Source organism: Poromitra crassiceps (assembly GCF_964638095.1).
Source record: "Poromitra crassiceps genome assembly, chromosome: 20".
Classification (NCBI taxonomy): domain Eukaryota; kingdom Metazoa; phylum Chordata; class Actinopteri; order Beryciformes; family Melamphaidae; genus Poromitra; species Poromitra crassiceps.
Window position 1 is genome coordinate 26,034,841 of NC_139637.1, and position 12,500 is coordinate 26,047,340.

General features: G+C 47.6%; 1 protein-coding gene and 1 long non-coding RNA gene across 2 annotated transcripts in view; both read left to right on the forward strand.

The window, feature by feature from the left end:
• The window catches only part of LOC310795034 (PDZ domain-containing protein 4-like), a gene marked incomplete at both ends in the record, with an annotated part of 169,632 nt that extends 158,616 nt beyond the window's left edge, over window positions 1-11,016 (forward strand). Inside the window, 10 exon segments of the mRNA XM_083657054.1 lie at window positions 1-202; window positions 1,258-1,450; window positions 1,452-1,457; window positions 1,657-2,089; window positions 2,944-3,367; window positions 3,782-3,852; window positions 5,031-5,398; window positions 6,201-6,341; window positions 7,144-7,256; window positions 10,773-11,016. The exon segment at window positions 1-202 is cut by the window's left edge and continues 271 nt beyond it. Coding sequence (XP_083513180.1) covers window positions 1-202; window positions 1,258-1,450; window positions 1,452-1,457; window positions 1,657-2,089; window positions 2,944-3,367; window positions 3,782-3,852; window positions 5,031-5,398; window positions 6,201-6,341; window positions 7,144-7,256; window positions 10,773-11,016 — 2,195 coding nt within the window.
• Window positions 1-12,500, forward strand: part of LOC310795041 — a 664,395-nt gene that overhangs the window by 183,140 nt on the left and 468,755 nt on the right. The window lies entirely within an intron of this gene.

Sequence of the window (12,500 nt, forward strand, 5' to 3'; positions counted from 1 at the left end):
TCCCGCCACTCCTCAGCCTGGCCCCTCTCCTCACCCATAGCCCGGAGCTGGACAGCGGCGTGGGGCGGACAGATGACAGCAGCACGCGTTGTGAGGAGTCGTCCGAACACGACCTGCTGGGCGAGCAGACCAGCGCCTGCAACACCAACACCACCAACACCCCGGGCAGCATGAGGAAGTTCAGGCCAGGACACAGCCCCAGGTACAGCCCCAGGTATAGACCCAGGTACAGACCCAGGTACAGCCCCAGGTACAGCAGGTACAGACCCAGGTACAGCCCCAGGTACAGCCCCAGGTACAGCAGGTACAGACCCAGGTACAGCCCCAGGTACAGCCCCAGGTACAGCAGGTACAGACCCAGGTACAGCCCCAGGTACAGCCCCAGGTACAGCAGGTACAGACCCAGGTACAGCCCCAGGTACAGCCCCAGGACACAGCCCCAGGTACAGCCCCAGGTACAGTCCCAGGTACAGCCCCAGGACACAGCCCCAGGTACAGCCCCAGGTACAGCCCCAGGTACAGCCCCAGGTACAGCAGGTACAGCCCCAGGTACAGACCCAGGTACAGCCCAGGTACAGACCCAGGTACAGACCCAGGTACAGACCCAGGTACAGACCCAGGTACAGACCCATGTACAGACCCAGGTACAGCCCCAGGACACAGCTCCAGGTACAGCCCCAGGTACAGCCCCAGGACACAGCTCCAGGTACAGCCCCAGGTACAGACCCAGGTACAGACCCAGGTACAGCAGGTACAGACCCAGGTACAGCCCCAGGTACAGCCCCAGGTACAGACCCAGGTACAGACCCAGGTACAGACCCAGGTACAGACCCAGGTACAGCCCTCACCACCACAACCTGAGCTCATACAACTAGAGGAATACTGAACCTGTGTGACCGGTTGAGGCTGCGCAGCCATTGGGCAGCATCGCAAGTCTGGCCAGTACAGTAATCTGTGCAGCCATCGCAAATTCAGCCATTAATCTGCCCCATAATTACCGTATTAAAAAGTCCGGCTGCGTTAGGTCACACGCAGGGTTGGTCCCGCCTACATTAGTTAACCCTTTACTGGCTGTTTGAGATCTTTTTGACGAGAATTTATCATTTTTAACGTGTGAACAAGATATGATATAGTCCTGCAACTGTATAGAAGACTTTTTGGGAGTAGGCGATGACAACTAAAATTCAATAGTCATGACCCCTCCTTTTTTTCCGTTCACAGGCCCAGCCCCAGGCCGAGCCCCAGGCCGAGCCCCAGACCCAGCCCCAGGCCGAGCCCTCGACCCAGCCCCGGCCTGGGCCCCAGCCCCAGACCGAGCCCCAGCCCCGGGCACGGCCGAGGAGACACCACCCCTCCACTCCTCCACCTGCGGGACCTCCAGCTCAGCTCAGACTCCCTCCCCGGCCTGGACTGGGGGGCAGGAGGGTACAGCCCCCACCACCACCACCACAAGGCAAGTAAAGAAAAAAGTATTTACAACATGTATCGTGGGTCCTGTTTACACTTGGCTTTTAAAATGAAGCTTTTAGCCCAAGTTCAGGCAGGCCAACGTAGTCAAGCAATACACTAAACATAAACAAGGCTATCAGAAAATCGATCAATCGGTTTGGCATTTCTGCGTATTTTTCAAGTCCCAATTGTCTCCTGCTCCAACAGCACTTCCACCACCACCACCACCAGCAACCCCACCTGACGATGATGATGATGATGCCGGGCCTGACGGAGGAAGAGTGCCAGCGTTACCGGGAGCTGCTGGAGATCAAGTGCCAGTACGAGAGACGCAACGAGGAGCGTCAGAGAGAGGCGACTAAAAACGAGCGCGAGCCTAACGATACAGAAGAGAGAGCCCGTGAGGAGAAGGAAGTGGAGGAGGAGGCCTCTTCTTCTTCGGTGGTGGTGGATATGAACTGCAACGAGACGTTAAGCGAGCACGAGATGGCCCTGATCGAGGAGGAGCTGCGCCATCTGGAGTTCAAGTGCCGGAACATTCTGCGAGCGCAGAAGATGCAGCAGCTCCGGGAGAGGTGTCTGAAAGCCTGGATGATGGAGGAGGAGACGGTGACGGGTGGAGCGGGGCGACCTGAAGGAGGTAACCAGTAACATAATGGGCTCATAACTTTAAAAAATCACTCCCAGGTTGTCAAGTAAGCTTCAGAGTTCAATCCAGTCACAAAGTACATTCCAGTGTCAGAGTTCAGTTTCAATATTGTAACAGAAAGACAGCTCAAAAGTCCGGGTTTTACAGTGGATCACAAAATCAAAACTTTATTCAACAGCGATTATAGAGTACGGCAGGAATGAGTCCGGAAGCCGGATATTAGCACTTCCTTGTCTAAAAGTGAATTGTGATTTGGGTATTTCGGTTAAATGAGGTCTGAAATGAGGTCTGTTAGTGGTTAACAAAAGATTAAATGAACACAAAGTTAGCTGTTTCATAAACTTTTGTTAACCCCAGGCCTTATTTTATTAACCACTTTTACCACTTGTATGACTTCTGAAGGGTTTTCTCAAAATTATGATTTAAAAAAATCACATTTATTTAAGTCGTTCACCAATGGGTGACGTCACGGTGGCTATGTCCATATCTTTATACAGTCTATGCTTCCACACAGAGAAAGTCAACCTTTTAACAATTTCTACTCAAAATAGAGGAAATACATCCACTCCACAGTGGACTACTTCTCTTTGTGTCATCTGTGAACTAATCAGGGAATGTGGATGGTTGGTTTATAGTGTCGGGTAATTCAGCTGCAGGCTAATATTTGGGTGGCAACAATGAAACTTATTTGACTAAGGTCATGTAGCCGAAAATGTTTGGTGGGATAAAGTACAAAACCAGAAGAAAAGAGAAGAGTGTGCAATTTGAATCTTCTTTATAAGTAGAAGCATTTCAACCAAATAATTAAAAAAAGTAAAAAAACATAACAAATTCTTCTCTCCCAGGTCTGGATAACAATCACAACGGCGATGAAGAGGACGACCCTCATCGCCACGAGCTGGCGGCCATCAACGAGGTTCCGGAGAGAGAGCGGTCGGATGACAAAGACAGCACCAGCGCCTACAACACCGGGGGGGAGAGCTGCCGGAGCACGCCATTGGTCAGCACCGAACGGATCCCGCCTCTCCAGGAAGAAGGAGGGGAGGGAGGAGCCATCTTGTCGCCTCCCCCTCTGCTCCCCCTTGGCCGCCTCCCCCCTCTGAACTCACCCCTCACCCCGCGGCGTCAGCGGCGGGACCGGGACCGAGAGAGACGCCACTCAAACCTCAATTGCTCCTTCTCCCCCAACAGTTACAGGAAGTACCAAACGGCCAATGGTAACGTGGCAAACGGCTCAAGCTCCACCCCTTCTACGCCCTCCAAGTTCAGGTCTCCTTTATTGTTGTTTTTTCCTCTTAATTTTTCTGGTTTTAGTTGTTCTTGTTGTACTGTATAAATAAATATAAAACTATATAACAAAAACTATGAATACAAACAATATAAAGCTATTAAAATGTGACTCAAGTGTCAAAGGTGTTTAGATCAAACTGATATATTGAAACATGCAAGTTTTCCCAAGTTGCATAAAAGGATATTTAGAAAATTACATATCGTGTTCAGCCTCCAGCAATACTACTAATATTAGACTACATAATAAACATTACAAATACAGTGTATTATTCTAATACTTGTTTATGGCTAAGCTATACATACTTTATGTTATATAATTGCAGAAATGTTTCTAAATAGAATTCCATTTAAATAATATTGGATATAACAGACTATCCTTATTGCCATCATCAGATCTCTGACCAGAGACTCGGGGTCAAATTCAAGAAGGGGCGTGGCTGAAGGAGGGCGGGGCTCCAGACCAGGTATGAAACACCAAAGTTATCACTAATGGTAACTTTTCCTTCGTATAGTTTTCACTTTTGCTCAGTTCTGCTCAGTCTGCATACACCACCAACAATGTCCAGAAACGAGTCTCTGGAAGTCGGGGCATTTTCTACAACTACACCGATTTTGATTACAGTCACCTACTTCTCATAGAAACTGAACTTTTGGTTCACATTGCTCATAAATAGCCAAGCCAAAAGTTCCTCTATGCCAGGCATGTCCAAAGTCCAAAGATCCTCTATGCCAGGCATGTCCAAAGTCCGGCCCGAGGGCCAATTGCGGCCGCGGACCGATTTTAAGCGGCCCACGCCTCCCGCGGCTGCTTCCTCCATTCTCAAGGAAATGGCTTGCCGATTTTACAGTCATCAGTCACCAGACTCGCCGCTCTCGGGCCGCGCCAGCAGCAGCACACGGGGGATTGCAAATTTGCATAAGCCTAGAGTCGCACGGGGCTTCATCGGGGCTCTCAAACCCAAGAGACGAGTGAGACCTATCCACACTCGCTGCCAGGGAGGGAGGCTGCTCAAACTCGCTGCCAGGGAGGGAGGCTGCTCGAACTCGCTGCAGCAGCAGCAGCAGCAGCAGACCACTCGCTTGTGACAAACGCAGGCTGAAAGCCACTAGACACGCCCACGGAGGGAGGAGTTGAAGGAGAGGGCGTTCGGAACTATATTGTTTGGATGTCTGATCTCTCACTGATGCCAAAAATAAATGGTTAAAGTGACTGTTCTGCCTGTTTGATTGAATTTCACAAAACTGCGATTATCTCAGCTTCCTGTCTCACACGCTGAAACCATGCTGTACTCAACGGCTAATATCTACATAACTACTAACTCTACAAACTAACTCTTTTAGACAGAGAAAGCACACATTCTATTAGTACTTTTCTGAACTTTGTGTTCACAAACTCCAAGCAGAAAAGAATCCTCGGCTCTTTTAAAATGAGCCAGAATCCTCAAAAAACGGCCTGGCAGAAGCTACCTACAGCAAAAAAAAAACGGCTGGCAGTCAATGTGTTAAATTGTGGTTGCCACCAAACTTTTATCAATTTGATCAGATCATGGTTGTATTAAATCCTGAAGATCATATTGCATATTGAATCGTATCATGACATGAGCACATGGTCCGTCGACTACTTCCTTGTTTATCTTTGCAGGTGGAGCCACCGACAGGCCGGCAGGTGGAAGTGCAGAGTCCAGCCCGTATTCCACCAGGCGGCACCACGGCCACTCCAAACCGTTAGAACGCTACCAGAGCTGCATGACGCTGCCCTCCGAGGGGCTGGTCGACCCGCTGGACCGCGTCAGAGACAGAGGGGGCGACAGAGAGCGGGCCGAGGGCGAGGAGAGGGGGCTCGGCACGGGCAGCAGCGGCCCGGCCAGCCCCAGGAGTGTGAACAGCGCACCCTGTGGTTTGGAAGACCATCACCGCCACCATGTGAGCGCCTCGCGGTTAGGACTGGCCTTACCGCTGGGGCTGATGCACGCATCGCCGTCTGCTTCACCACAACGCATGGAGTGGAAGGTACATCATAAGATACTAATAGAGATGGGACAATAACTGAAAAAAAGCAGGGTACTGAACTACCGATCTGCTATTGGCTGGTCTTTAGTGTCAGGTGATGTCACCTTCTATGCAGGTGCCAAAGACCAGCCAATACCACATGACCAATCAGTAGTACCCTACTTTTCACCATTAGATGTCTGGCTTCACCATATGGGTTTGGGGTCAACCCATCCAACTGGCAGACACCTTACTGTAAAATACTGACTACTAAACAGATATGGGCCGTTATTAAATCAACACATATTTCTTAAAATATAGCTCAAGTTTAGAGGTTAGGGTTAGGAAGGAGCTAGAAACCTGAGATCTAATGCCATGTAAGAACAGGATGGCATCTCGCTGCTACAACTTAGACGGATGAATGTGTTGAATTCATTGGTATTCAAACTCAACCGTAAACAAACTGAAGCAGATATAACTGGCTTTAAGAGTAGTGTAATTTTTTTTAATTTGTATTCATATTATTATCTTCTACGACCAACATTGGTGGATTCACAGCCATTTTTGCCACCTGTGTTGACACACTTGAGTCACCAAATCAGAAAATCTGAGTCTGCAAAAAAAAATCCCCACGTCCATACTTGTACTACTCAGCACTAGAAGGCTGATGTAAACATTTGTCCCAGTCTGCAGGTTGTATTTACGGTTGTATCGACTCTAATCTAAACCTGGTGTGAGCCTCTGCTGCGCCTGGGATTGAGAGTGGATTAAGCACAGCTGTGAACCAGACAAAAGGTTCGAGATGATTCCTGTTTGTGTGCAGGTGAAGGTCCGTAGTGACGGGACTCGTTACGTGGCCAAGCGTCCGGTCAGAGATCGCCTGCTGAAGGCGCGAGCCATGAAGATCAGAGAGGAGCGCAGCGGCATGACCACCGACGACGACGCGGCCAGCGAGATGAAACAGGTGCTGCACACACACAGACAGAGAGACAGACAGAGAGACAGACAGAGAGACAGACAGAGAGACAGAGAGACAGAGAGACAGAGAGACAGACAGGCAGACAGACAGACAGACAGAGAGACAGGCAGGCAGACAGACAGACAGACAGACAGACAGACAGACAGACAGACAGACAGACAGACAGACAGACAGGCAGACAGACAGACAGACAGGCAGGCAGGCAGGCAGGCAGACAGACAGACAGACAGATGTGCTCAGATGTGCGTTTACTGCGGTGGTTAAAGCCCCGATCGTGTCTGCCTGGGCTGAGCTATCAGCTAAATTCTAACTTTGCTGAATGGATAGAATGGGGGAATTTACCCCACCCTGACCACACCCCCAGCCAGGCTGAGCCAGCTAACCTAGCGTCTATTGTGGGCGTTCCTAGAGCCTGTATGGGCGTTCCCAGACATGACGACTGTCTCTATAACTACCGTGCGAGAGAGTAACCGGTAACTAGAGAGTCATGTTACTGCAACGCAATCATAAAGCCAGTATGGATTATATAGGCAACCGGACCAGGGCCCCATCCAATCACGAGAACCTCTTTGACGTCTGATTGCTAGCTAAAATACACCAAAGATATAATTTCAAAAAGCTGTGATAGTGTCGGGGGTAGTACGATGATCCGAGATAGCAAAAATCAGTGTTTTTTTCTTCCATGCCGGCAATAATTGGGTCACAGTTAGTGCCACGTTTTATTTTGAATGAAGGACATGCACGGTTGATATTGCAGCAGGTGAAGTGATGCTGTGCTGCTCCACAGGGTCGATACTGGAGCAAAGAGGAGAGGAAGCAGCAGCTGCTCAGAGCCAGAGAATACCGACGAAGAAGAGAGTTCATGATGCAGAGCCGACTGGACTACCTCAGAGGAGACAGGTACCTGCTTTAAGTCTACTCTGCTCTAGTTTAGTTTAGTTAGAACTGCAACTACAGTATTAAGTTAATCATCAACTATTTTGAGAATCTGTTCATCTGTTTGAGATTTTTTTTTAACAAAAAGACAATTAAAATGTCTCTTATTCCAGCTTCTATGATGGTAAACTGAATACCTTGTGGACACTACAAGAGAACGTCATCTTGGGCTTAATTGGGAAACACTGACATGTTCACTGATATTTTATAGAGCAAACAACTAATCGATGAATCCAGAAAATAATCGACGGATGAATCAACAATGAAAATAATTGGGGGCACGGTGGTGCAGTGGTAAGCACTGTCGCCTCACAGCTAGAAGGTCCTGGGTTCGATTCTGAAGGAATGCTGAGGAATGCTGAAGGAATGCGTGCCCGTCCGCATGTCCTCGAGTGCCCACCGCCCGGGTGGGGTCGTCAAATGGGCCTTTCTGTGTGGAGTTTGCATGTTCTCCCCGTGCCCCCTGGGGGTTTCCTTCATATAGGAACCCCACACCAAAACATGCAATATCCTGATTGCTGATGTGGTGCATCCTCTGGTCGTCAGGGGCGCCTGTTCGGAGGGAGGGGAACTGGTTGGAATAGCGTGAACCTCCCACGTGCTATGTCCTACCGGTGAAGCTTCCCCTGTCAGGTGAAAAGAAGCGGCTGGCTAACTGCCCATGTCTCGGAGGAAGCATGGAGCCAGTTTCGGCAAACAAACAAACAATGAAAATAATTGTTAATTTTGTTTATAGTTGACTTTAGTTTAGTTGTTAATAGTGTATAGGTCGGTGTAGTCTAGTTTGGTTTTGTCTAGTTTAAATGCATGTTGCCTTGTGGAGCTCTTTTTGTGTTTTGCCACAACATCATTAGTGTTAAGAGTTAATCAAAGACAATCCTCTTACCTTACTGCTGATAAGATCAAACCCCCCAGAGACAGGCAGCCACGTTAACCATAATCCATCACAGCAAACAATCCACTTAATTGATGGAAATCCCAAATCTTCCTTTCTGTTCCTCTCAGACAGAAACTTTGATCACTAAGCTGAGACTGAAACAAATGCTGCATGAACTGAAAACCAAACACTTCATTGACACTTCCTGGTTTGATGATCAGATCATGTGACCGAGCATCACATGACCGTTCAATGAAGATCTGTCCTAAATTAGAAATATAGCCATGTAAATGAATGGTATGATCTATAATATAGATCATATCTCAGTATTTTACATGGCCATATAGATTCTATATGAATGGACAATGACATATAAATGACAGAAAACGTCCATGTTTATGTAATAAATGGCAAAACCTATTTCTACTTTTGATAATTGTACAGATAATTTCATCCAGTTTTCATTTAACTTAATTAGTGTGCATTTGAGTAAGAATATGAATAGGCTACAGTATGTGTAAATGTAGAGCTTGGTTTAATGTATAATTGGACTGCCAAAGGAAATATTCCTCGTCACATTTGCATAATCAAGATTATGCCCAGAGAAAGAACTGAATGAATGAATAAACCAGAGGTTTTCAAAGTGGTATGCGGGCCTCACCAGGGGGGGCTCCAAGCAGTTTCAGGGGAGGCTCAGTCAATGGAAGTGAAAAAATAGTACATTAGTTATTATTTGTTATCAAAAGGAGATCACATAGAATAGCCTAAATGTGTGTGATTTGATTAAAGACAGAGTTTGGGGGAATTCAACAGTTTTTCCCACTTTCCCAGAGTCAGAAACTAATAAATGTCATCAAACAGACATTTATTTATGTGTTTGGTGTATTCTGAAGTATGTCAAACAGCAATATCAGGTTATCTTGGCTCAACTGTTGAGTGTCTATGGGATCAACTAACATAATCATCGATCCTAGCCACAGGAATTGGGCAAGGGGGGCCCCTTACTCCAAGCTTTGTCTGGGGGGAGGCCCAAGTGTCAGACTTAAATGAATAAAAAAATTGCATAATAATAATTTTTGTCCTTAGGGGGGATTTGATTTGCACTTTATGAGCACACCCCCCCCCCCCCATCCAAAAAAAATAGATAAAGAAAATGCACATTATAGGCACATCAACAGTACACTGTGTCAGAAGTGGTTTACTGTCTAAAAGTGTCAGAAATAGAGAGCCAAAATGAAACGTCACTTCCTGCTTTCTCCCTGTACTAGCGCTGCGAAAAATATGAATGGCGGTGGACGGAGAATAACGTTACTTTTTTGATCCCGTTTGAATTGTGCCACGGGGCACCAACCTTAATTTTGTCCATTTAAATCGTAACTTTGCATGTCAAGAAAGTCGCAGTTTGTCACCAAACTGTCGCACTAGAAGTTATAAATCAGAAAGACTACATGCAGTGTCGCCTAAGTGACGTCACTTTCTCTACCGGCAAAGCTGAAGACTGGCGACATGCCACGTGCTTCCACAAGCTATGTAGTTTTTATACGAAACTAACCCCTACGTTTCAGTTTGACGACAAACTGCGACTTTCTTCACATGCAAAGTTATGTTTTAAATGGACAAAATTTACGTTGGCACCCCGTGGCACAATTCAAACAGGATAAAAAAAGTAACTTATCCTCCGTTCAGTGCCATTCATGTTTTCTTCACCGCTGGTACAGGGAGAAAGTAGGAAGTGACGTTTCACTTTGGCTCTCTATTAAACTGTAGATGTAAGGAGTTAGCCTTAGCTCAAATACATGTAACAAACTTACACCTTGGTCGCACCAGGCCCGTCTGCGCAGCCTTCCGTCTGCGCCGCGGTTTTGTTCCGTCCTCTGCACGTCGGCATGTCCCACAGCATGGGACATGCTGTGGGACATGCTAATTACAATTAGCTATTAGCCATTCAACTCCCACAACATGCAGGGTAGTCCAATAGACTTCTATAGAACTCCCACAACATGCAGGGTAGTCCAATAGACTTCAACTCCCACAACGTTCAGGGTAGTCCAATGGACTTCTATAGAACTCCCACAACATGCAGGGTAGTCCAATGGACTTCTATAGAACTCCCACAACGTTCAGGGTAGTCCAATGGACTTCTATAGAACTCCCACAACATGCAGGGTAGTCCAATAGACTTCAACTCCCACAACGTGCAGGGTAGTCCAATAGACTTCAACTCCCACAACGTGCAGGGTAGTCCAATAGACTTCAACTCCCACAACATGCAGGGTAGTCCAATGGACTTCTATAGAACTCCCACAACATGCAGGGTAGTCCAATAGACTTCAACTGCCACAATGTGCAGGGTAGTCCAATAGACTTCTATAGACTTCCAGCAACGCCCGGTGTTCGATCCCCACCGTATTCAAAGTACATTTCAACACACAGATTTCAATTGGTAACAAAACAATTTCTTATTTAACCATGACCAAACCATTTAACGTGTGAAAAGATGATGAAAAAGAGGTAGTCGGTGTGTACCCATCAGTATTTGACGAGTTGGCGGTGAGAATGTGTTGTCCCCTTCCTGCCTAAATCCGTGTTTCTCCGGTCCCCAGGGACGCCTCATCATCAGCAGGGGGCGCCGAGGAGCCCAAGTCGTCCCGGAGCGCTCAGCCCCGCCTCCAGCAGGACTCCCCCGGCAACAACATCCTGCTGCTGAGCCAGAGGAAGAGCACCAAGAGGAGGAACCGCCGCATCCTCGACAACTGGATCACCATCCAAGAGCTGCTGGCCCACGGCTCCAGGTCTCCGGACGGGAAGAAGATCTACAACCCTCTGCTGTCTGTGACCACAGTGTGACAACAACCCTCTGCTCTCTGTAACCACAGATGACACCCACCATACGTGCACGGCAGCCAGTACACACACACAGTCACACACACACACACAGTCACACACACACACACACACACACACACACACACACACACACACACACACACACACACACACACACACACACACACAAGCTATTAGAGGCACTGTATTTGTCCTCCTTGTCTGCATTGTCCCATCGCCATCCCATCACTGCAGTGAAGTGCCTGGGGACCAACTTCTTCCAACTCCCACTGGTCAGACGACCATCGTCTGCATGTTTTTAGTGGGGGTCCATATTGATGTTATATGGAGGAAACCCCAGGGGAGCACGGGGAGAACATGCTAACTCCACACAGAAAGGCCCTTTTTCACAAGGTAGCCCACCTGGGCACCAGGCACCGAAGGCATGGGGAGACATACGCCCAGTGCCAACAGCATCCGAGGCTGGAATTGAACCCAGGACCTTCTTGCTGTGAGGCGAGAGTGCGAGCCGAGAGCGCTACCACTGTGCTACCGTGCCCCCAACTTGCTTATGTTTAGGGAAGTCAAACGCCTGAAGAACTGCTCCCCATTGACTTGTTTTGGAGAAAGCTGCTATGGAGTTGTGCTGGCAACCTCCCTGTGTGTTATATGGACAAACCTGTGTTTCACTTGGCATGAGGGGGAGGAGTTAACTTCACCTGTGTTTCACTTGGCATGAGGGGGAGGAGTTAACTTCACCTGCGTTTAACTTGGCCTGAGGGGATGATAACATAAATTTCAGTTTTGGGTGAACTGTTCCTTTAACATGATCCCACATTCATGTTCAGTTAAAGCTGCAGTAGTCAAAGCACAAGGAAGGACACGCCTCCCACTGAGTGACAGGAGGAATGATTGAGTCCCCGCCCCCCTGTTCCTCAGACTTCTTCCTCATTGGTCGCTTGGCTTTCCTCGCATTTCACTTTGGATTAAATAACCGTTAATCTGTCAAAGTTACATAGCTTTACATACATTCCAGGAGTTATGAGCGGCAAAGAAAACAGCTTTTCATGAAATATGATAATTCCACGATGGACTGGTGTCAGACAGACTGTCACATGATGTGAAGAAACGTTCTACTTTCACTGCGTGGAATATGAGCATTCAAATGCTCTAAAAACATAATGTAAATATGTTCACATGCTTGGAAAGAAGAAGGGAGACAAGAATCTCCAGGTCCAAATCCCTTCTTCAGACTCTTTGAGATTTCCACTCTCTCCATCTCTCAGAATCAGAATGCGTCAGACTTGATTCTCCAAGACAATAAATGTACAGACATCGTGGTGCACAAACATGATTGACACAATATTGACATGTAACATGAATGTACAAACTAATACACCTGGTGCAGCAACGGGGAGGAGCTCATGTCATAAACAGTGTATAGCATATGACGTATTAGATGTTATTTCACCCTATACTGTACAGTCAGCAGTCTATCACTATGT